The sequence below is a fragment of the Chiloscyllium punctatum genome, chromosome 1 (genome assembly GCF_047496795.1).
Source record: "Chiloscyllium punctatum isolate Juve2018m chromosome 1, sChiPun1.3, whole genome shotgun sequence".
NCBI lineage: Eukaryota > Metazoa > Chordata > Chondrichthyes > Orectolobiformes > Hemiscylliidae > Chiloscyllium > Chiloscyllium punctatum.
In genome coordinates this window covers 21,193,125-21,219,381 of record NC_092739.1, presented here as the reverse complement: position 1 = coordinate 21,219,381, position 26,257 = coordinate 21,193,125, and the positions used below count along the sequence as shown (strand labels likewise).

At 39.5% G+C, this 26,257-nt stretch overlaps 1 protein-coding gene across 4 annotated transcripts in view; it reads left to right on the top strand.

The window, feature by feature from the left end:
- Positions 1–26,257, top strand: part of LOC140480468 (tolloid-like protein 1) — a 339,587-nt gene that overhangs the window by 271,213 nt on the left and 42,117 nt on the right. For all 4 annotated transcript variants that reach the window (XM_072575408.1, XM_072575486.1, XM_072575570.1 and 1 more), the window contains 2 exons: positions 17,675–17,855; positions 25,375–25,500. In XM_072575408.1, coding sequence (XP_072431509.1) covers positions 17,675–17,855; positions 25,375–25,500 — 307 coding nt within the window. The remainder of the gene's footprint in view (positions 1–17,674; positions 17,856–25,374; positions 25,501–26,257) is intronic.

The following is a 26,257-nucleotide window of genomic DNA, read 5'->3' as shown; positions in this document are numbered from 1 at the left end:
TGGACCTGGATTTTCGAGCCTGAGTTCGGTGTGCAGAGTTAGGGAATTTCTTGTGCTTGCTGCACTCCCATTTTGAGAAAATGCATCAAATGACAGATGGGATTGGGGTGATGGGTGCAGGATAACTTCAATACAAGAGACAGCCATAAGCATTGCAAAAGGCTTAGGTGCACTATTTATGAGCTCTGTCGTGGTTCTCTGGAGTGTCTTCCCAATTCATCCTTAAACATTGGATCCTTTAATTCACATCCCACACATGTCCTCAACTTCTGTTCTGCACATGTGCCTCCATGCTAACACTTGCCAATCCAAGGGCTCACCCACTTTCATGCCCCTTCTAGCCCTATGCCAACTTAGCAGCAACTCGTATCAACCAATGAGTCCCCACCCACTTCCAATGTAAGTTATTGTCACACTGTAGAAGTTAAGTCGGCCTGGCAAGCCTTTTTAAAAGGTTCAATTTTTCTATCCCCAGTGAGTCCCCCTGCTGGGATTGTCAAATCATAATTCACTGTGATGATCAATTTTTGATGTGTTCTGTAGATATACTGAATAATTCATTTGCATTATAGGCGCAAGTATATTTTGCAATGGCGTTCGGGTTATTGAGCACACTGATTATGAATAAAACACTGGTTAAAAAAGAAGTGTTAGCTACATAATGCATTTGATTGTAGAACTTGAGTTGCTTTCTTTTTATCTATTCATTCATGGGATGTGGGTTTTACTGTCTAGGTCAGCATTTATTGTTCATCACTAATTGTCCTTGAAAAAGTGGTGGTGGTGGTGAACTGTCTTGTCAAATCATCGTGGTCCATGTTGAACAGCTGCACACTCAGTGCAGTTTGGAAGAAAGGTCCAATATTTTGACCCAATGACGGTGAAGGAAGAACAAAACATTTGAAAGTCAGGTTGGTCTGTGGCTTGGAATGGAACTTGGAGGCAATTGTGTTCCAAATCGTGTTCTATGCTTGTCCGTCTGGGTGCTTGTGGTTATGGGGTTGGAAAGTACTGTCAAAGGAGCCTTGGTGTGTTGCTGCATTGCAACTTGCAGATAATGCACACTGTTGCCATTATGCACCAACGGTAGAAGGAGTGAAAGTTTCCGGTGGTGAATACACCAAAATGTGTCTTATGCCAGTTTGATTTTTTTTTAACGTTTGGCCAGAACTGTCACGTATTCTGGCATTTAGTCATTTACAATCATTCTGAACAGATGCTATGGTTCTTTGTTACAACCATTACCACATCCTTTGCCTTTGTTCTATCACATTTGTGTCATTTAATCTCTCTTGCCTTCTACCCTATATATAAGAACATCAGATGTAGAAGCAGCAGTAATTTATTCAGTCCATTGAGTCTGATCTGTCATTAAATGAGATCTGACAATCCTCAACCTCACTTTCCTGCCTTTGTCCAATCACCCTTGATTCCCAAGATAATTAAAATTCTTTCAGTCTTTGCCTTGTATACACTTAACGACAATGTTTCTATTGGCCTTTGTCGTGAAGAATTCTACAGATTTAATACCCTCTGAGAGAAGACATTCCATGGTGTATGACCTCTTACACCATGATTATACCCTCTGGTCCTAGACTCTCCCACATTTGCCTTGCATTGTCCACTAAGACTTGAACATCAATCTTAGACCTTCCATTTGTTTATCTTCCTCTTCACCACTTTTCATCGCAAACCCCATAACAATTCTATCCTCCTTCAGTTGTGAAAGAAAGTCATGTTGAACTTCAGAAGCTAACTCTGTTTCTCTTTCCTTTGATACTGTTAAACTTAATAATTCATTACTTCATTATTTTTATTTCCTTTTCCAGAATGGCACTATTTTGCTTTTATGTTATTATAAGCATTGTCTTTTAGAATCTTGAAGACTCTCCATGATCAGGGTTGGTCTATTTCCATCTTCTATGTTACTACTTTTGTTTCCAACAATCTTTACATAAAATATTTGAAATATAAAGATTTGTTAAATCAATGAAGTTGACTCTATTACAAGAAAAACTTCAGAAGATTCATAAAATAATTTAATAACTGCTTAATATAAATATGTGGCCAATAGAATTACAAGAAATAACTCTTTGCATTAAATATCCACATCTTGCATGATTCTTTCAAATCTTGTATCAGAAGAATATTCTTGGATCTTCACTAATTACCTATTCGGGGAAGCATGTAGTACTCAGCAATGAATGGCCATTAAGCTTCAAATCAAAGACCTCTACCATAATTAACGAAGAAAATTATTCTCCAAATGAATTGTAATGAATTTTCACAATAAAGTAACTCTACTATTGGTTGGACTAGAAATAAATGATAATCAACTTCAAAACACTTGAACATCCAAACTAGTGAGGCTGACTACATCTGTTACAAATTGTCAAAATACAAAATTATTGATTATTTTCCTACTGAGAGATCTGATGGAACCAAAAACAGGAAAAAGTTTAATTTATATAGTGCCATTATTATTCCAAAAAAAATCCCAAGGCACATGAAAAGACAGCATGAGTTGGTAGAAGATTCAGAAGAGGTGACTCGGTGTATTTTCAGTAGGCTTTTGAATATCAGGAGGAAAGTAACAACTTGCGGGAGTTCAGGGAAATAATTCTGGAAATCAATGGATTCTATTAAAAACATGATAGACTTCTAGATAGTATAAGACTATAAGAACTAGGAGCAGGAGTAGGCCATCTGGCCCTTCGAGCCTGCTCCACCATTTAATAACATCATCGCTCGTCTTTTCGTGGTCTCTCTCCTTGTAAGCCAACCCCCTCAATGGCGGACTCAACCAAGTGAACTTCCTCTGCATCCCTTCCAGTGCCAGTACATCCTTTCTCAAGTAAGGAGACCAAACCTGCTCACAGTATTCCAGGCTCCTATACAGCTGCATCCTATACAGCTGCAACACAATTGTGAAAATTCATTACAATTCATTTGGAGAATAATTTTCTTCGTTAAACTCAATCCCATTAGCAATGAACAACAAAATTCCATTTGTCTTCATAATTATCAGTTGTACCTGCAGACCAACCTTTTGTGATTCATGCACAAGGACATCCAAGTCCTCTGCATAGTTCAAAGTTTGTGAGAAGATTTGTAGCTCGGGTGCTCGTTGTTGTGGTTCTGTTCGCCGAGCTGGGAATTTGTGTTGCAGACGTTTCGTCCCCTGTCTAAGTGACATCCTCAGGGCTTGGGAGCCTCCTGTGAAGTGCTTCTGTGATCTTTCCTCCGGCCTTTATAGTGGTTTGAATCTGCCGCTTCCAGTTGTCAATTACGGCTGTCTGCTGCAGTGGTCGGTATATTGGGTCCAGGTCGATGTACTTATTGATTGAATCTGTGGATGAGCACATCGACTTGGACCCAATATACCGACCACTGCAGCAGACAGCCGGAACTGACAACGGGAAGCGGCAGATTCAAACCACTATAAATGCCAGAGGAAAGATCACAGAAGTGCTTCACAGGAGGCTCCCAAGCACTGAGGATGTCACCTAGACAGGGGACGAAACGTCTGCAACACAAATTCCCAGCTCGGCGAACAGATCCTCTGCATAGTAGTATGCTGCAATATTTTTTTTTTTACCATTCAAGTAATAGTCCCTTTTATTGTTACTCCAACCAAAATGGATGACTTCACATTTATTAACATTGTATTCCATCTGCCAGACCTTTGCCCACTCACTTAAACTTTGCAGAGGAACATAGATAGTTTCACAGACCTCTGCACACTTTGCTCTGCCACTAATTTTAGTGTCACCTGCAAATTTTGACACACTACACGTCATCACCAACTCAAAATCATCTCAGTAAATTGTGAATAATTGTGGTCCCAACACCTATCCCTGAGGCACACCACTAATTACTGATTATCAACTGGAATGGCACTCATTTATCCCCACTTTTTGCTTCCTGTTAGTTAACCAATCCTCTACCCATGCATCTTTATCTTATGCAGCAGCCTCTTGTGCAGCAGTTTGTCAAAGGCCTTTTGGAAATCCAGGTACACCATTGTCCACCATGCTCGTAATGTAATGACTGCATGTAATTGCAGTCACTTGTCAAAGAAACTTTCTCTGAAGTGAATGAAATACTTTTTTTTTGTATAACAACATGATTTGGAGTTTGGATTTTAAAATAAAGGGAGATGTGTGTTAGTTAGTTCTGTGAAAAGTTTTCTTTTTTCTGAACAAAAATGTCAGAGACATTTCCAGAACAATGACCTAATTTGTCATCGAACAGGTGACTGTAGACTCCTGTGATGTTAATGAAAATATGTTTGTACTGTTGTGTTTATGACAAGTAGGCACATAGAGTAAGCAAGTCTGTTGCGATCTTGGAAACTTTAGCTGTCCTGCTAATAGAATTGCTAATAGGCAAAAGTAGGTCAGAAAGGCATCAAACAGCTTTTGAGAAGTGGAAAGCCATACTAGCTGGGACAGGCAGCTCCAAACTTTACCAAACCCTTTAAAGTGGCAATTAAATCCTGTGACAGAAGGGTATGCACAGTTCTACTCCAAGATAATGAATCAAGCATTGAAAGACCAATTGGACGTTTCTCAAAGAAACTGGACAGACACGGAAAATACACTGTCTTGTAGGTTTTGTCACATTTATGGAGTATAACTATAATTAGGCCCCCAAGTACCTGTTTTTGAGTCCATGGTATTTTCAATTACAGTTGTTCATTAATAGCTCAGTAGATATGCACAATCTCTCAAGACCCTGGTGCAGTGTTTGCTCCTTTTTCCTGTCGCTCTACATAATCATGCAGCTGTGGAATGATCATTATAAACTCTGCTGATGTCTCATTGCATTGTAGAGAATAGAACTCTAGGAGTATTACTGTCCCTCAAACACTTCCAAATATATGTAAGCACCAGAGATAGAGAAACCTTAATCGATATGGATTGTAGCTGTGTTAATAGAACCTGCTATGAGAATAATTTCACTTGAAAATTACAGGAAAATAGTAATGTGATTGTAGGCATCTTTGTAGGGTTGAATTGGCGCAAAATCATTCTTAAAAATTATGGACAGAGGGAGGCTGATTTCAGACTACAGAATGCAGACACTGTGTCTGAGGTACTTGTGAATGTGTTTGCAAATGAATGTGTATCTATCTCTTTTTTTCTGAAAGAATGAATTTTGGGAAATGCCTGTAACACTTCATTCACCCTGGTGGAGAGGTGTTATAAATCAATAGATTATATAAATTATGACTTTATTTATGATGTATTGAATCACAGGATATGATGACAGTATTTTTAAATGACCTCAATAACAGCTCTGAAATGGCTGAACGTTTGCATAACCTTTATCAACCAAACAACAGTTTACCCCAGAGAAAAAGTCCAGTTGTCTATCAAGACTATAAATTGTCTCTGATTAGAATCTGGAAAAATCACTGAACAAGGCCTGAAACTATTGAATGTATCAATCTGGGTTCTGTCTATGATTGACTTTCTTTTGTATGTATTTCATATTTTACTTTACCTTCATTCTTTCCTTCTGTTTGAATATTGTGAGAATCTCTCGGATGCGTATCTGGTTTGGAATATTTTTGTATTATTGTTAATCTATACAGTGTTATTTTGTTTTCCTTAAATTTACAAAAAAGCTTGTCCAGGTGTATTTTGCAGTCATAGCACTTAAGTGGGTAGATACTGACTAGATTGACAAGTGTGTTCTTTTAAAATGTTTGCTGTGGTTAACTGAGAGGTGAAAACAAAACACTCTACCACATCTTCGAGGAGAAAGTGAGGACTGTAGATACCACATCTTATCTGACGACAGTAGCCAGTTTGCCTCAACTGTTCTTGCCAGTGGCAAGTATAGGATTTATTGTTTTATCATTTAGACCCAATAAACACATACTGCATAATTTCTCTTTCCCTTCACCAAGTTGTGGTTTGATTCCTCTGCACTCCACGAATGAAGTATAGAAATCCTTTTTCCTCGTTTCAATGACTTAACCATAACTCTTCCTCCTACTGTCTCCCTCTAAATAGGTTCATTCTCCCAACCTATCATTTATCAGGCCTTGTGTATTTTTGCATCGATGGGGTATCAATGTCCACAACAAACCTTCAAAAATTATTTCAAAATGCAACCTTCTAATATGAGAAACATTGATTGACAATTTATAATGGGGAGGGGAGGGGAGTTGTCCTTGTTTGCTCCATTTCCCAAAGAAAGTTATCTTTCTTTCTGCTGTCAGCTGTCAATAGACTCTCACAATCTGTCTGTCTCTCTGTCTCTCTGTCTCTCTGTCTCTCTGTCTCTCTGTCTCTCTGTCTCTCTGTCTCTCTGTCTCTCTGTCTCTCTGTCTCTCTGTCTGTCTGTCTGTCTGTCTGTCTCTCTGTCTGTCTCTCTGTCTGTCTCTCTGTCTGTCTCTCTGTCTGTCTCTCTGTCTGTCTCTCTGTCTGTCTCTCTGTCTGTCTCTCTCCCTCCCTCGCAATCTCCCTTGCAATCTCTTTGCATCCACCAGTTACTAAGTTAAAAATCACACAACACCAGGTTATAGTCCAACAGTTTAATTGGAAGCACACTAGCTTTCGGAGCGATGCTCCTTCATCAGATGATAGTGGAGGGCTCGATCGGAACACAGAATTTATAACTATACACTCTGTGTTACGATTGAGCCCTCCACAATCACCTGATGAAGGAGCGTCGCTCCGAAAGCTAGTGTGTTTCCAATTAAACCTGTTGGACCATAACCTGGTGTAGTGTGATTTTTAACTTTGTACACCCCAGTCCAACACCGGCATCTCCAAATCATGACCAGTGTTACTGGTTAGAACATAGAACATAGAACATAGAACAATACAGCGCAGTACAGGCCCTTCGGCCCTCGATGTTGCGCCGATCAAAGCCCACCTAACCTACACTAACCCACTATCCTCCATATACCTATCCAATGCCCGCTTAAATACCCATAAAGAGGGAGAGTCCACTACTGCTACTGGCAGGGCATTCCATGATCTTACGACTCGCTGAGTGAAGAACCTACCCCTAACATCAGTCCTATATCTACCCCCCCTTAATTTAAAGCTATGCCCCCTTGTAATAGCTGACTCCATACGCGGAAAAAGGTTCTCACTGTCAACCCTATCTAACCCCCTAATCATCTTGTACACCTCTATCAAATCACCCCTAAACCTTCTTTTCTCCAAAGAAAACAACCCCAAGTGCCTCAGCCTTTCCTCATAGGATCTTCCTACCATACCAGGCAACATCCTGGTAAACTTCCTCTGCACCCGTTCCAGTGCCTCCACATCCTTCCTATAGTATGGCGACCAAAACTGCACACAATATTCCAGAAGCGGCCGCACCAGAGTCTTATACAACTGCAGCATGACCTCAGGACTCCGGAACTCAATTCCTCTACCAATAAAAGCCAGTACGCCATATGCCTTCTTCACTGCACTATTTACCTGGGTGGCAACTTTCAGAGATCTGTGTACATGGACACCAAGATCCCTCTGCTCTTCCACACTACCAAGTAGTCTACCATTAGCCCAGTAATCCATCTTTTTATTACTCTTACCAAAGTGAATCACTTCACACTTAGCTACATTGAACTCCATTTGCCACCTTTCTGCCCAGCTCTGCAGCTTCTCTATATCCCGCTGTAACCTGCCATATCCTTCCTCACTGTCTACAACTCCTCCGACTTTCGTATCATCCGCAAACTTGCTCACCCAACCTTCTAACCCTTCCTCCAGGTCATTTATAAAAATGACAAACAGCAATGGTCCCAAAACAGATCCTTGCGGAACACCACTAGTGACGGCACTCCAAGATGAATCTTTGCCATCAACTACTACCCTCTGTCTTCTTCCAGAGAGCCAATTCCTAATCCAAACCTCCAACTCACCCTCAATGCCATATCTCTGTATTTTCTGCAGTAGCCTACCATGGGGGACCTTATCAAACGCCTTACTAAAATCCATATATACTACATCTACCGCTTTCCCCTCATCTACCTCCTTCGTCACCTTCTCAAAGAATTCAATAAGGTTTGTGAGGCACGACCTGCCCTTCACAAAACCATGCTGACTATCCTTGATCACATCATTCTTATCCAGATGTGCATAAATCCTATCCCTTATAATTCTCTCTAAGACTTTGCCCACAACAGAAGTGAGACTCACTGGCCTATAGTTACTAGGATTATCCCTACTCCCCTTCTTGAACAAGGGAACCACGTTTGCTAGCCTCCAGTCCTCTGGCACTACTCCTGTAGACAAAGAGGACACAAAAATCAAGGCCAATGGCTCTGCAATCTCCTCCCTTGCTTCCCAGAGAATCCTAGGATAAATGCAATCAGGCCCAGGGGACTTATCTATTTTCACCCTTGCCAGAATTTCCAACACCTCTTCTCTACATATCTCAAAGCCATCCATTCTACTTATTCGTGCCTCAGTATTCATATCGACAACAATGTCCTGTTCCTGAGTGAATACTGACGAAAAGTATTCATTCAGCGCCTCCCCAATCTCTTCAGCCTCCACACGCAACTTCCCATTACTATCCTTGATTGGACCTATTCCTTCCCTAGTCATTCTTTTATTCCTAACATACCTATAGAAAGCCTTAGGGTTTTCCCTAATCCTACCAACTAAGGACCTTTCATGTCCCCTCCTTGCTGCTCTTAGCTCTCTCTTCAGGTCCTTCCGGGCTACCTTATAACTCTCAATCGCCCCTATTGAACCTTCACGCCTCATCTTTACAAAGGCCGCCCTCTTCCATTTAACAAGGGATTCCAACTCCTTATTAAACCACGGCTCCTTCACACGACCCTTTCCTCCCTGCCTGATAGGTACGTACTTATCAAGGACACTCAATAGTTGCTCCTTGAACAAGTTCCACATATCAATTACGCTCTTGCCTTGGAATCTACTTTTCCAATCCACACATCCTAAGTCATGCCTCAACGCATCATAATTTCCCTGCCCCCAGCTATAACTCTTGCCCTGTAGTACACACTTATCCCTCTCCATCACTAGAGTAAAAATCACCGAATTGTGGTCACTGTCCCCAAAGTGCTCACCTACCTCTAGTTCTAATACCTGGCCTGGTTCGTTACCCAGAACCAAATCCAGTATGGCCTCACCTCTTGTTGGCTTATCTACATATTGTGTCAGGAAACTCTCCTGCACACATTGCACAAACACTGACCCATCTAACGAACTTGAGCTATAGCTTTCCCAATCAATATCAGGAAAGTTAAAGTCTCCCATAACAATCACCCTATTACTGTCACTCTTCTCCTGAATCATCTTCGCAATCCTTTCTTCAACGATTCTAGGACTATTAGGAGGCCTGTAAAAGACTCCTAACAGGGTGACCTCACCTCTCCTATTCCTAACCTCAACCCAAACTACCTCAGATGGCAAATCTTCATCCATCTTCCTTTCCACCGCTGTAATACTATCTTTGACAAGCAAAGCCACACCCCCCCCTCTTTTACCCCCACCTCTGACCCTACTAAAACATTTAAACCCTGGAACCTGCAACAGCCAATCCTGTCCCTGATCTAGCCATGTCTCCGTAATAGCCACAACATCGAAGTCCCAGGTACCAACCCACGCTGCGAGTTCACCTACCTTATTTCGTATACTTCTGGCATTAAAGTATACACACTTCAAGCCACTCTTCTGTTTACAGGCACGATCCTTTAAGATTGATACCATATTCCTACCCTCCCTACACTCCAGGTCCTGCACCCTAAAGTTACAGTCTGGGTTCCCATGCCCCTGCAGAGTTAGTTTAAACCCCCCCCAAGAGCACTAGCAAACCCCCCCCCCAAGGATACTGGTGCCCCTCAGGTTCAGGTGCAGACCATCCTGTCTATGGTTGTTTTCTTTCCTGTGTCTGCACTTTCAAAGTTCTGTACGTGCCACTTTTTTTTTTCTTTGCTTGATTCTTTCACTTCTAATTCTCCTTTTTTATGATTGTCTTCTTTTGTTCACTGCTGCAAATAATTCACCCTGCATTTATGCTGTTTGTTGGGGAAACTAGTGATAAGAAGTGAGCCAGATAAAGAAAGACTTAAGGACATGAAACAGTTGCATCAACAGGGATTGTTGATTGTAGTTCATTGATTGAGATGCATGTGTCATTTCTGAAAGTGGGAAAAGAAGCATTGGAACCAAGTTTATGGTTGTATTATTGTCATATAAACTATTTTTGTTAATTTTATGAAATTGTAGTGGAGCGATGGGGAATTGTCACTGGTTAACATGTTAAACTGTTTTTTGCTCAAAGATGATAGGAGAGAAACTATTTCATGCAGTATAATTGTTAAATAGCAGGAATAGTAAAATATCAAAAAATAACCAGTTAGAAAGGTGAATGACAAAAAAGTTTGCTCACTGGGGAAAGAGAAAATTGAAATGCAGGTTTAACAATTGTAACATAAAATCTGTACAGAAAATAACTGCATGCATTCATGTAGAACTATGAGCTCAAAAACTGCATGAATTTATGTAAAACTCGGTTATCTCACTTTTTAGATTAGAATCAATCTAAACATCAGGTCATAGACAGAGAACACAGGGGGCTAACACCTTCAACATATTGTCTAGCTATCACCATTGTTAACAGCTAACCCGAGTATGCAACTTTTTTAAAAAAACGGTTTTGTGATTTACCCATGAAAGAAGTGAAACTATCACGGTATTCTAACAGATGAAAGGCTTAGCAGACAATCAATTCTTCAATGTATAATTTCAGTTACATCACACTGTAAATTTTTGCTATAAATTTTGTGTTAGGATTGAGCCTTCCACTATCACCTGATGAAGGAGCGACGCTCTGAAAGCTAGTGTGCTTCCAATTAAACCTGTTAGACTATAACCTGGTGTTGTGTGATTTTTAACTTTGTACACCCCAGTCCAACACCGGCATCTCCAAATCAGAAAATAACTGGCAGAGTCAGAACACATCAGACAAAGGGAATAATTATATACATATGCAAGGCACTTAAATTTGTATGGTATGTTATACCAAGGAAATGATCATCATTTTTCAAGCCACTTGACAGCTATTAATGTCACCTTGTTATCCACATCTGTTTTTACTTTATCATGCCACAAAGATTTTAAAGAGATGCCTGTGTTATTTATTTACCACTTTATCATTCATCTCCCTGTTATTTTATATCTGGAATTATGCAAGAATTGAGATCATGCAGGGATGGTGCAATGATTGATATCTGACCAAAAGAAAGGATGGATTGCATTCCTGTATGTGTTTATTTCAAATCTTAGATTAGATAGGTCTGTTTCCTTTCTCTTTAACCAAATTTTCTTATTGAAACACATGATGCCCATTAATCATTGCACCTCTTGTCTAAAAATATTTAATTTTGCAAAATAGCAAGTACTGCTATGGTGCCATACTTTGGTTAAGCAGCAAACCTTACTCTTACCAGCATCAGCACATGGCTGATAGCTTTCATTTTTAGGGCAATCAAAAGCACGCATGGGTATTGTGATGTTTGGGTTGCTTTCAACCACGTGTTGCTTGCTTATTGAAATATTTATGGTGTTGCCAGCATGAGGAACGTGTGACTGTAAATCTGACCAACAGGCACAATATTTTCAGAGACCAGGAAAATTACACATGTGCCTCTGAAAGGAGAGATGCATTGTCACTGCAAGTCATTCCATGACAGTTGCTTTCCTAGTTGTATCAGACCCTCCTCGCTGAGGGCCCCCAACCCTCAACTTAATTGGGCTTCATGGTGTGGGTGGGGGTGCCTGTAGTCCTAGTATTTGTCACCCCTCTGAGCTGGTGCTGCTGCAACATCAAAGCTGCCAGACATCCAACAGTCAGACAGCTTTGAGGTGGGACCTCCTCCTGAGATAGGGTCAAAAATATTGTCTTAAAGTAATTAATGCTGCTTACAGTATCAGACCGCTCTGATGGAGACCTCCGGATTGTGGGCAGGAACCTCACCCACTTGCTTTCTAACCTTCAGTAGGTTCTAATGAGCTGCCTCAGGCTAATGGCAGTAGCTCGGTGAAACACAAACAAGAACTTTAAACAACTAGGAAGTACCGGACTGATCTATGACCAAAACAGCAGCTCATCAAAACTAATCAACAACTAACCTCTAATTATTTAAGGATCTCTTTAAATCATACTGATAAGATTCTTCTTTTTGTTGAATTTGTGTTGAGCTGTATAAGGTTAAGAGAGGGTATAAGTTGAGGCATGGTAGCATTAACATCAAACCCACTTTGCACACTGTTTGTATCATGATCGATACAATGTTCACACTCTTAGAGTCATAGAGATGTACAGCATTGAAACAGACCCTTTGATCCAACTCGTCCATGCCGACCAGATATCCCAACCCAATCTAGTCCCACCTGCAGCACCTGGCCCATATCCCTCCAAACCCTTCCTATTCATATACTCATCCAGATGCATTTTAAATGTTGCAATTGTACCAGCCTCCACCACTTCCTCTGGCAGCACATTCCATACACGTACCACCCTCTGCGTGAAAAAGTTGCCCCTTAGGTCTCTTTTATATCTTTCACCTCTCACCCTGAACTTATGTCCTCTAGTTCTGGACTCCCCCACCCCAGGGAAAAGACTTTGTCTATTTATCCTATCCATGCTCCTCATCATTTAATAATCCTTTATAAGGTTTTCCCTCGGCCTCTGACGCTCCAGGGAAATCAGCCCCAGCCTATTCAACCTCTCCCTATCGCTCAAATCCTCCAATCCTGGCAACATCATTGTAAATCTTTTCTGAACCCTTTCAAGTTTCACAACATCTTTCCAGAATTGCACCCAATATTCCAAAAGTGGCCTAACCAATGTCCTGTACAGCCGCAACATGATCTCCCAACTCCCGTACTCAATACTCTGACTAATAAAGGAAAGCATACCAAACACCGCCTTCACTATCCTATCTACCTGCAATTCTACTTTCAAGGAACTATGAACCTGCACTCCAAGGTCTCTTTGTTCAGCAACACTCCCCAGGACTTTACCATTACACGTATAAGTCCCGCTAAGATTTGCTTTCCCAAAATGCAACACCTTGCATTTATCTAAATTAAACTCCATCTGCAACCTCTCAGCCCATTGGCCCATCTGATCAAGATCCTGTTGTAATCTCCAGTAACCTTCTTTGCTGTCCACTACACCTCCAATTTTGGTGTCATCTGCAAACTTATGCTCACATCCAAATCATTTATAGAAATGGTGAAAAGTCATGGACCCAGCACCGATCCTTGTGGATCTTGTTAGATTCCCTCTGCATGTATGTAAAAACCGTCGTTATCGTGGCATCAGAGTATGTGTGCCTGTACATCAGAACAGCACTCTTGGAAACCGGGTACTGAGGAGTCAAGTTTTGTGGTTATAATCTTTCCTCCCTTGATTGAACCTTAAAATCTACTTTCTAAACTTTTCAAGAGTTTTACCAGTGTGTATGAAAGCACATTACACTTCAGAATGGGCTGGTTTTCTTTAATAGATGGAACAATTTATAATAGATATTAAAATTAAACTGAAAGAACATTTACTTACAGAAAATTACGACTTTGTTTGACTGAGCATCACAAAAATCAAATGTTATTTTGTATGATACAATATTTGTAAAGAAAAATATATTGATCACAAAAAGTATGCAAACAAGCAAATTGCTTACAAAGTCAGGTAACATTTGTAGCACATCAGATAAATAATCAAATTAATATAAAAGCAGATGTAAGAATTCAGTTTTGTAATATTGCTGCCAGTCAATTTTAATTTGTGTCAGAGCGGTCCACTTTTGGTGTGCAAAAAAAGGTAGAATCAAGGCTATTTGTTTCAGATAATTTTAAATTATATAAGATCCTATGAAATACAATATATCTGTATATATAAGTTGAAAATGTTTCCTTTATCATATGTTTGTAGTGAGTATTTATTGTAGGATGTGCAAATCTTGAAACTGTAATGGATGACGTTGCTTTGAATCAGAAGAGAAGTGAGGAGGAGAGACCAGACCACTGAGAAGCAACCTGTAAAAAGAGAGATCTTAAATCCTACAGTGGAGAGCTGTATTTGGTAACTGTAATTTATAGATGTAAAGGAAGTGTGTTACACTGCTGAAGAGAGTAAGATAGCCTTACTCTAGTGTAACAAGGAATTAGGATATAGAAGAGGGGTAGCCTAGTAAAGCCAGTATGTGCATAAACACCCACAATTCAGAGATACCAAGGAGATGTGTGTAACTATATTAATTGTTAGGGTTGCATAAAGCACAGAATAAAATATGGTGGCAGTAAGGGAGACATTCTTGGGTCAGAATCTGAAGTCGCATCTCAGTTCAAGAGGTGCAGCAATGAGTGGAAACACTTCAAAAGCCAGGACAGAAGCTGAAAAGACTTTACATACAAAAGACCAGAGAACAACTCAGAACACTTTGAACATTAAGGCAGCAAGGCAGAAAAGTTCTAGGGTGGGTGGCATGGGGTAGAATCAATTTGAAGTCAAATCAACAGATCAGGAAAAGTTTAAAGAGCAAACATACTTAATTAGAATACCACAGTCAAAAGAAGGAACAACTCCAGATCGTCGCCCAGGTCACTGGGGCAGAGTATTTGATTAAGTTTGGCAACTACAGTGGAGGTATTATTGCCGCAACCATTTGAAGTTGTAGGTGACTCATAACATGATCAAAAATGCATACTCTGGAAGGAGCAGTTTTAGCACTACAGAATCACATTACACTAGCATACTAGGAAGTAGTCTCTCCATGTCAGCAATTAGCATTACTTAGCTTTACAGTAACACCATCAAAATGAGGAACTGGAAGTATCTGTATTGCTATTAAAATATATTCTCAAGCCAAATATCACCTTCTTGCGGTCATGAAAGGCTATGAATTGGAGAAACTCCATCACCAAAAGTAGTATAATTTTAGATACATGTCAAAAGCACACTGAAGCTATGTCAGAAAAGACAGAAAATCAGAGTAACAGTCAAGAGAGAACAGATCAAATGAGATCATGTATCATTAGAAGTAAAGTTGATCTTACTTGAGCCAAGAAGTGAGGCCAAAATGATTATCCAAAAGAGATGTCCATTCTGCATTGAAAACTGGCAGAATTGTACAAACTTTTCAGGAATGGTTGAGAACTATCACCCTCATGTGCACATCAGGTGACCTGGATAAGGATGTCTAATTAGAATTCCAGGCCTGAGAGCTTTGGAGTGTGGGAGCAGTTGGGTGGAGGGTGGTGATAACAAAGATGTTGGGTGGCATGGTGGCTCAGCGGTTAGCACTGCTGCCTCACAGCATTAGGGACCTAGATTCAATTCCACCCCCGCGCAACTGTCTGTGTGGAGTTTGCACATTCGCCCCCTTCATGGGTTTACTCCGGGTGCTCCAGCTTTCTCCCACAATCCAAAAATGTACATATTAGGTGGATTTACCATGCTATATTTGCCACAGTGTTCAGCGGGCTAGGTGGATTACCAGCGTTACACAGATAGGATCGAGGTTGGGTCTGAGTGGGATGCTTCTTGGAGGGTTGGTGTGGACTCAGTGGGCTGAATGGCCTGCTTCCACACTGTAGTGATTCTATGATTTGATAATAAAGTTGCTGTGATTAAATCAAGAAAGAGAAAAATCTGGGTGCAAAAGATGATATAACCAATGATATAACTCTGATAGCAGGGTGTTTTAAAAAAAAATCAGTAGAGAAAAGAAAAATTACAAAGAAACATGTCTCACTAGAGAGCTGTATTCAATATCTCGTAATGTATAAATGGACATTGAGTGTCGCAATGTTGAAAAGAGAGAGAGAGAGAGATATGAGGATGAGCTACAGAATCTTAAAGTCAGAAAATAATTATTTAGGAAGACTGGTAGTGTCTAATGATGTTTGTGTAGATACTCACAGCCCAGAGATACAAAGAAGTAATATCTAAATGTGGTACAAAATCATAAAAGCCTGAAAAATCTTACTAGGTCTGATAGCATCTGTGGAGAGAAAGCAGAGTCAACATTTCGGAGCCTTCTTCAGAACTGATGAACCATGCTGATGAATGGTTCCTGGACCCAAAACGTTGGCTCTGCATTCCCTCCACAGATGCTGCCAGATTTTTTTTTAGTTTTTTTTCCTGCAATTTCAAATTTTGTTTTTGATTTCCAGTATCTGCAGTTTATTGGTTTCTTTGAATCTAAGTATGGTAGTTGAGGTTAGCATAAAGCATATATGGTACAAGTATTCAGTTTCCACCCGACAAACAAAATAAAGTCTAAACTGCCCTCTGTTGCACTGGAATAAAATCAGAAAAAGACACCGAATGGAAATTTAATCTCTCTAATACTGTCTGCCTTGGCGTCAATCCCATGATGTGGAAATCTGTTTCCTCCAGAGGATTCAGGAGATGCAGGTTTTCTTGAATTTCTACCAGCTCTTCTCTGTTTGTATTGTGTCATCCTGACCTCCAAGAAAGTGGACAAATTTTCAGTGAGCATGTGGTGCTGTGGCAGCTATAGTTGAATAACAAGAGGTATGTAGAAATTGTGGAAGTTGTTCTGAGGGTTGTGTGACTGGTTAACATGTGACAGTTAGATGGAATATCTGGATTTTTGCCATGAGTCCTGAAAGGCAGAATGTTTTTAAAATATTTTATCATGGGTTGTCCATCCCAAATTGCCCTTGAGAAGGTGGTGATGAATTGCCATCTTGAACTGCTGTAGCTGCAAGATTAATGGGAGTGTGTTGATTGAACATTTTGAGAGGTTTGTGGTGTGGTGGGAAGGAAACATTATACGAAGGTGTCATCCCACTTGAGATCATTAGAATTTATTGTGGCATTGTTGGTAGATCCTTGTATCCAGGTGACAGGAATTGACCTCCATGACTATCTTCTGTCACTGTCTTCTGTAGATTATCTTGAGAAACTCCCTGCCTTCTGTAAAGTCATGAACTAGGAGAACCATGACTTTGCACTTTCACCAAATCACATCCTTTGGACCGGAACACACACCTTGCCATAGTGTTCAATTTTCCACGTCTTTACTTGCAGCCATAATATACAGTGCAACATTCCTTTCGGAGGGACAGCAAGTTGCTGTACGACATGATATTAGCCCCAACCCTTACTAGCCTCTCTTCCTGACCACAGAGGCATATGTAAAGAGTCAGACAGCCAACAAAGCAGACACTTGAACCTGTGCTACAGTCATGATACTGAGGTGAAATGCTTCTGACAGATCACAGTGTCCAAATGGACATGGACTGCTCAAGCCAGATGGCCTATCTCTCTGATGTATGTAATTAGCATCATCCATTTAAGTCAATTTTTTGTCTGTTTCATCTGATAAACGTAATCTTGTTCCTTGATTGATTAATATTAAATGCAATTTTTTGATGAAGTACAACATGTTAAAAATTTCTATGAGAAAAGATTCATGTTCCACTTGTGGCTGCTACCTCCTTGCTCGTGAGTTACCAATTGCACGAGATAAATCACATCAAAAGATCTCGAAAATGTATTCTTTAGTTTTCCACACTTGATCAACATGCCAAAGCAATGCTGAACGAATTTAAAGCAGCAATGATGCAAAGCAGACTTGGGAGATATTCACATGTATGACTCATGTAATTGAAGTTCTCTGTTTGGCTTTTACCAGATATGCAAATATGATTTTGTTGAGATCCGCAGTGGCCTTGCATCTGATTCCAAGCTTCACGGGAAGTTTTGTGGTACTGAAGTGCCTGAAGTTATAACATCTCAATACAATAATATGAGAGTTGAATTCAAATCTGACAACACTGTTTCCAAGAAAGGATTCAAGGCCCATTTCTTTTCAGGTATGTTAATTAGATAGTGAGTGCTTCGGCAAAATACTGTTGAGTCGCACATTTGCAATCAAGATGTTCAAGTGATAATGCAAGCTGCCAGGCTAATGATTAACTCATAATCTCAAACCTGAAATTTGGTTACAGTGGTTTATGGCACTCTAATTGTGTTTGAGCGTATAAAGTCATAAATTGAGAAGAGTGATGAGAGGAATTCCACCATCCCAATTAATTGTATGTTGATGTTCATAGAAGAATAATGCACTAACTTGTAGCCTCATTACCATAGCTTTAGATGAAAATATTTTCAAATAGATTATAGAGAAGTTCCAAAACATTGATTTGTGTTTTAAGCAGACAAAATAGTAACTCAGCACTTTGCTGCACCGTGAAGATCTGGAAGAAACAACCAACAAAGGAAGGTCTTTTTCTGTCATTGTACGCTTTTTTTAAGCAATGTTGGCAGAAACATGGGAACAGGTTTCTCTCCCTCTCTGACATCAATAATACATTGCACAATGAAACCTTGTTATTTCAAGTGCTCTTTTTGCTTCTGTTGTGATATACTTAAATTGGGTATTTCAAATGTATGAATTACTACAATGTATTATTTCTGGTTTGTGTCCCATTAAGACTCAGTTGTATTTCTGGGGTCTATGAGGTATGCTTACAAAAAAACCTGCTGTGAAACATTATGGAGAAATCAAGAGGATGGTGGGAGGTGGGGAGGTGCCATTAATGAATTCCTATTGCAGGAATACAAATTCATAAACAATCTCTTTTGAGCTTTATTTCTTAATAAATTAGCTTTTATCAAAATCTAACTCATTTTCATTTTGTAAATATCTTGAATCTGCTTTCAGTTCTTCCCCCCCCCCCACCCCGGCTTCTCTTTAAACAAATATTTCCTTGGAGCTGCTATTCTGCCAGATTTTCAACAAAGCTGTTATGGTGGACATGGAGAATCTTTGAGGCTATTCTGGATTTTAAGTTTGTTCTGCTTGTAGCTCTCTGACTTTTATTTGTGATTTCTTGCATGGTCTTTGCTTCCATCTTTTATTAATGTATTGCACACTCGATCTGCTCACCTCAAATTTGGATTTGCATTCTTAACAATACAGATTCTACAGTTTTGTTTCAACAGCAAAACTACTTTAATTTACTACTTTGCTGACTCTTTTTGATCTGGCTGGTCATTCTCAGTCAAAATCCAGTTCCTCGAGCCAAACTAGTTTTGAATCCCTGACTTCTCCATGCCTCCTAATAAAAATCTCCATTATCACCAAATGTATCCAAGGATCAGATCCAAAGCAGGGGGCACCTTATCTCACTAAAAGGGTATCTTTGCTATTCAAAAACAATGCACTGAGAACAGAACTGCAGTTACCCAGTCTAACCTCTATATTCTAGATTCCACAATCCAGGAACTCCATTTGGAGGTATCTGATCGTCTAAAAGGCCAATTGCCTTCAGGTACCACGCATTTGCGAATTATGTTCAGCCCCTAAACTTTTTCCTGCAGAAATAAGGAATACCAGGTTTGGGATTCTTGGTGTCTGGCTTTTTCAGTAGTGCTGTCTGTTCTGATGAAAATCTGACATCTAGTGTACAGAGCAGTTGTTACCATCACTCCTCTGTACTGCAGTAAGACCTTGATTGCGTGTCAGCAACACATAAGAGAGCTAGAGAAATTCCACCAGTAATGCCTTTGCACACTCTTTCCCCCCCCCCCCCCCCGCCCCCCCAGATTCAATGGGAGAACTATCAAACAAAATGCTAGTGCCCTTCTTGAAACCAGCTTCACAAGCATTCAAACAAAACAGCTGTTGAACCAATTACATTGGTCTGGATATTGTCAGATGGCTAAAAAGCATCTGCTCTCTCCAGTCCTGTTCTCTCAACTCTCAGATGGTCAGCGTTTGAAGGAGGATGAATGAAATGCTTCAAAGGCACTCTGAAGCTCTCTTTAAAGAGCAGGAACATTTATATTATTGACTAGGAGCAGCTTGTTTCCAATCGTGACAATTTGTCCGTGAAGTGGCATCATGCTTCAAGTACAAAAGGATTCACTGTGAGGCAGGGCAATAACAACGAAAGAAAGACTAAAATGCAAATTCATCAGTCCAGATCCCAGTGTCTTGTGGTACATCTTATCCCCAGTGCATATCTGTGTATTCCATCAGTCTGTTCACTGATGCAAAGATCTAGTTCAAAAACTCACAACCCAGACATCATCCAGGTCAAGTGACAGCTGATGATTCAACAGTGGCACATACAAAACCCTCTGGTGGAGAATTTTAATGACTAACATCCATTTGAGTGAAGATATTTCTCCTCATTGCAGTCTCTAATGAGCTAATTCCCATGTCCTGAGATTGTGCCCCATGTTCGAGATTACCCAATAGGGAAAGCAGCATCTCAGTATCTACCCTGTCAGCTGCTTCAGAATCTTGTGCAGCTCCATGAAGTTGCATCTTGCTGCTCTCAACACTAAAGAGTTACCCAGCTTCTCATCATAAAGACAACTGTCATTTCATAATCTAATTTTCACTATACTGCCTCCCAATATAAGCATATCTTTCCTTAAAGATGGAGACCTAGACTATACTCAGTATTCCACGTGTTGTTTCATCAAAGCTATGTACAATTGTAGCAAGATTCCTTATCCTTTTGCAAGAAAAGCCAACTTGTCATTTGCTTTTGGAATAACATGATTTACCTTTATGGTGATTTTGTATCCCTTGTACAAATACATCTAAAGCCCTCTGAACATCAACTTGTACAAGTTTCAAACTTTTTTAGAAATTATTCTGCTTTTTAAGTTTAACAGCCAAAGTTAATAAGCTTACCCTTATTATTTGTATCTTGTTTGCCACTTGCTTCACCTGCCAAAACTCTCTTTGTAGCTCCTTTCTGTCCATCTCACAGCTTGTGTTCCTACTTAACTTTATATCATTAGAAAACTTAAATATATTAGTGTTTGACATCATTTTATCAGAATTCAGACATTAAGTGACTTGAGGAGAGAAAACAATCGACAAAGCCCTAGATTATCACTTTAATATGTTAATTCCCTTTTTACTCTGCTTATGATAGACATTTGGCTCATGGCCAACCACGTGGATTTTCTCCTTTTATGCTAATAGCACAAATTCCTTTCAAATAGTCCAATTTATTAAATTGCACAACACAGCCCTCACCGGCCGTGTTGCAATTTGCCCATCACCTCACGTGTCAATAGCTAAATGTAAACTCTAATTAAGCCACTGTCCTAGGCATCCAACAAACACTTAATCACTTTCCAGGTCAGTTTTGTGGTGAACCTATTGGAAGTGCTTTCACTTCTCCAGTCAGCATGTGTGAATAGGTGAAGTCGATGGTCTGCAATCAATTATTGAACACAACACAAGTTTACTTTACTACAAATGAGGTGGTATAATGGTGTTTCGTGTTGTCACAAGTTATCACATATGGCGTAGAAAAAAACATAATGAAAGGTGCACTGAATTGAGACTGATAATGAAAACAAGCTTGCCCTCAATAGACTTAACAGATGCAACACTCACTGGGCTGTATAATGTGGGAAGATCACAAGTTCTGTTCTTTTAAACATAAATTAACATGAATGGTTAAGCAGCCCCTGATAGGGCACTGTAATGAAAATGCAAATTAATGATTAACAAACTTATTAATTCAAAGTAACATTAAATGTGGTGATGATGCACCCCAGCCCATATCGTACCCATTGGTCTCTAAAGGCCTTTATTGTGCTGTTGAGAACCTGCATGCTCCCTCTCTGAGAGCATGGTTGTAATTGCAGAAGAGGGGCAGACAGTTAGGTACAATGCACCCCTCCACAGCCTGATTCCTGGAACCTGATTATGGCCACTTTGGTCAGGCCAGGAACAGACCCATGAAGAGACCCTCTGACCTCCTTGCATAAGGTGCCTGTGGAACAGGATCATAAGGCTGGAGTGCAACCAAATATTGAGGAGAAGCCCCGTCAAAAAAAAAATACTGAAGAGGGACTGCAAATGAAAACGTTCAACATAAATATGGAATACTGTTTCATCCAGGCCTCCGAAGCTACATGTGGCCTACCACCAGAGCTACTTACTTAACCAGTGATTACTGGGGACTGCTGCATGGAACACTCCACTCCAGATCCCTCATGGAGAAAGGGTGGACCCTTATGTAGAGGGCTATCCAGTGGGGATTTCCACCACCAGAGGGTAAAATGTTACACTAAGGAATATTCGAGTGGCGAACAAGATGTAAAGTGTGTGAGTAGCAGCAGCCCATGGTGAACTGCTCTGTGCCATTCTGAAGGACACTGAGGAGTTCACTAAGATAGCTCAAATTATTGGGTGGTGCATCACGGGGGCAGATCCATTGCATGATGCCAATATCAAGTTTCAGGATAGTTGGTTCGTTCGTTGGAAATTTAACTACATAATGGAGCTGTCTCAATTTTCTGTGAGGTATCACGGCCAAGTACCTCATTCATGAGGCTCTGATGGCTTGGGTCATGTACTGGTCACCTGATTACAGTGAGGTGCTGATAGGAACTATACAAATGGATTTACTGTCTAATGGGCTAGCGGAGCGAAAACTGACCAGCATTCCCTTCTGATCAGAGTGTCTGCTGGTGGTGGAATGTTAGGGAGAGTTAAAAATCACACAACACCAGGTTATAGTCCAACAGGTTTATTTGGAAGCACTAGCTTTTGGAGCGCTGCTCCTTCATCAGGTGGTTGTGTCAGATGAAGGAGCAGCGTTCCAAAAGCTAGTGCTTCCAATTAAACCTGTTGGACTATAAGCTGGTGTTGTGTGATTTTTAACTTTGTACACCCCAGTCTCTAGCATCTCTATATCATGGCAGGGGGAGGAAATTGATACCAGTGTGTTTAGCATTAATCCGCTAGAATCACCAAGAGAACATTTTCTGATTTAAAGTTGTTAAAGACTGCTATTGCAAGAAAAAACAGTGCTGCAATATGTTTCAAAACTTTTTTTGTCAAACAAAGCAGATGACTTTTCAAATTGATTTTTTAAAAAGAAAACAAGCTGCAGTTCAAATGGAAGACACTCACTAACTAAAACCAGTTGTTGTATAGAATCCCTCAACGCACTTAGACCAACAAAAGATTCTCATTATATCTTTACAAATGCCGGTCAAAATTAAAATTTAGAACATCATATCCTATGAAGTATGTTATACTAAGTATTAAAAGATATATTGAGGAATATTTCTGCCTTGATGGAAGTACAGCACAGATATACCAAATGATTCTTGGATTCACGGATAAATTATGAGGAAAGATTACAGGAATTGTACTCTCAGGAATTTTAAAGGTTGAGGGAATGATTTGATTAAAAAAGAATGGTAGAGGTTTGGAATTGTCTCCCACAAATAGCAACTGATGTCACATCCATTATTAAGTTTAAAACTGAAATGAATAGATTTTTTGCTAACTCAGTCTATTAAAGAATATTAAACAGAGGCAGATATATAGTGTTGGATCACGTATCTTCATGATCTTATTGAATGTCAGTACAGGCTTTAAATTGTTAAGGTGCATACTGTTCTTCCTGTGCTCTTCTAGGTGGTTCAAGCAATGAAACTCTCTTTTATCTGTGATTTCCCATTAGATAAGCTCTTGACATCCTTGCACTTTTGTGTGCTGTACTACCAAGTAATTAACCCACTTTCAAAAAATGGTTAAAGTCTGCTCAAAAATAATAAGCTGGAGAATATTATATGTTTTACATGTTTGTCTCCTAATATCATCACCAATAATTCCTTGGCTATGGTAATTTTTCTGCTGTTCAATAAAATGTTAGAAATTTATGTGTATAATGTATAGATGTAATGTTCTATTTGTCAAATCATGATAATGTCTACTTCTTTGTAAAATTAACATTTAATAACATATTCCCAAGTAATCTTAATTCACAGATGTAAAACAAATATTGCTATTGCTCATTTAGTCAGAGGTTTTAGAAGGAAAGAAAAATGAATTATTGAATCCTGGTTTCAGATGAAATAATAAACTTAGAACAATCGGTATACATTCATCTGTGGTGCCATCTTGGTACATTTTCTTTCACAGACAATGAAGCACCATGCAAAGAGAGAATTTTTGTTTTTGAATCTTGCAAGAACTTGATGCAGGTTTCCCCTTCCAGTCGAGTACGTATTATTGACAGACTGGTGGCCTCTGAGAGTCTCAGAGGTATGACCACATGTCCTCTGGTTGGCATCTAACATAGTTTTCAGCTGGATCTTACTGTATGTCGGGACTGACACATCCATTCAAAACTGGAAGACTGATTTCTTTTCAACAGCAGAGAGTGTAATTATTCCCCTCCTGATAATCCATTTAATCCTCCTACACTGAATGTATGCATATTTTGTTCCCACTTCAGTGTGCAATATGTTTAGCTGCTTTCATATTGCACTTGTCAGATAGCAATAAGCAAGGTTGCTGATTTAATGTATTTTGTTTCATCTATTTTTTGTGCCAAACTCATTTCATTTTGTGTTTTTGAAAAATTGAGTAATTTTTCATAAATTTTCTTTATACATTCCTCTATGAATAATTTATTATTAATGTTATAAGATGAAATTGTCAATATATTAATGATCATAAAGTTTGATGCACTCATTTTATTTCCTTTATATGTATATGTTTGATTGTTGAGCAAATTTAAGATCCTGAGACTTTTATTTTTCTTTGCTCAAATGCTGTCATTTGTTTTAGTAGTTTGCAGTCAGCTGCACCTCTCACTTTATATTACAGCATAGATCTGAAAGTGTCCGAAACAGTCTGCCAGTTTTGACTGAATGGATGACCCATCCCTTACCTGATATGACAGCTCACATAGAATGATGAGAATTGACTGCCACTCACTGGAATGGCTGCTAATACAATTTTGGCTTTTCTCCCCTGCAGTGAGTTTTGTAGCTGTTGTATACAGACTCCAGGGGTTAGATCTTCTGTGCTAATCTTTGCTTCACCTCTAACACAGATATATACTTTAAAGGGAATTTGTTAAGCAAGCAAAGTCACTTGCTAAAATGTTACCTCGATTGGTAGTTCTTTTTGAAATGAACAAAATGTTCTTTCTTGTTATTTCTTAAGCATTGTTGGCTTGTTGTGTCTTTCTGGAATGTACAGATTCATTTGAGTCTAGTGCATTGTCCAGCATTTCAAAAAAAAAATAGTTGGTTTCAACAAGCAGAGCTGAGCTTTCCTTTACTAAGGAAACTATAAACAGCTTGGAGCTATTGTCATATCCGAAAGCTGCTTTCCATGCTTGATGGATTGACAATTGTAGGTGAAAGTGCAAGCTTTGTAATGAATGGATATAGCTAAAGCAAAAGATGTGCTATGGGCAGCAAGCCCTGTGCTTTAGTTTACCCTCTTCAGGGCAAACGTAGTGTCGTACATTCATTCTTACCTAAAAGCTTAAGGCTAGCATCGCACAAGTATATATTGCATGATCTCTCTCTTTGACCTCTTCATAGATAAGGATGAGTGTTCCAAAGACAACGGTGGCTGTCAGCATGAGTGCGTCAATACAGTCGGCAGTTATGTGTGTCAGTGTCGAAATGGATTTGTACTACATGAAAACAAACATGACTGCAAAGAAGGTATGTGTTGTTTTGATTCTTTTTGGGCAAAACAAAATGTACTTAACCCAAAAAGAAACTAATGATATTTAGGGCAGTCTTTTCTATGTGCTTGACAGTTCCTTGCATCATCGAATAATGAATATCACGTTGAGGATACTGACCAACTGTTTGCAGAATCACTGAATAAGCACTAAAAGCAATGTTGTCATGTAGTTGAATATAATGCTTGATGTTCAAAGTTAAAAATTGCACAACACCAGGTTATAATCCAACAGGTTTAATTGGAAGCACTAGCTTTCAGAGTGCCTGATAAAGGAGCGACGCTCCGAAAGCTAGTGTGCTTCCAATTAAACCTGTCGGGCTATAACCTAGTTTTGTGCGATTTTTAACTTTGTACATCCCAGTCCAACACCGGCACCTCTAAATCATGCTTGATGTTGGTGTGGTGTTAGAAACCTGAGTGCAGTTGAACACAACTTTCTTTGAAAGAGTATATATCAAGAAGCTGTTTCAGTATAATGATGGAACAACCAAGTGGTTTTCTCTACTTCAACCTCATCATTGTGATGTTGACATTTGAATATGTAGAGTTAAATTTCACAACTTTAAAAGATGTTGACAAGTGACTCTACAAATATCCTATGCTCATTTGCCCAATTTTACCGTTTACAAAACAGAACTGTGATGCAGCTACTAATTGCTTGTTTCAGGAGCCAATTTGTGTTCTGATTGAAATTACTTAGAAGAATGTCTTCAGCAACTGCGATTCACTGAT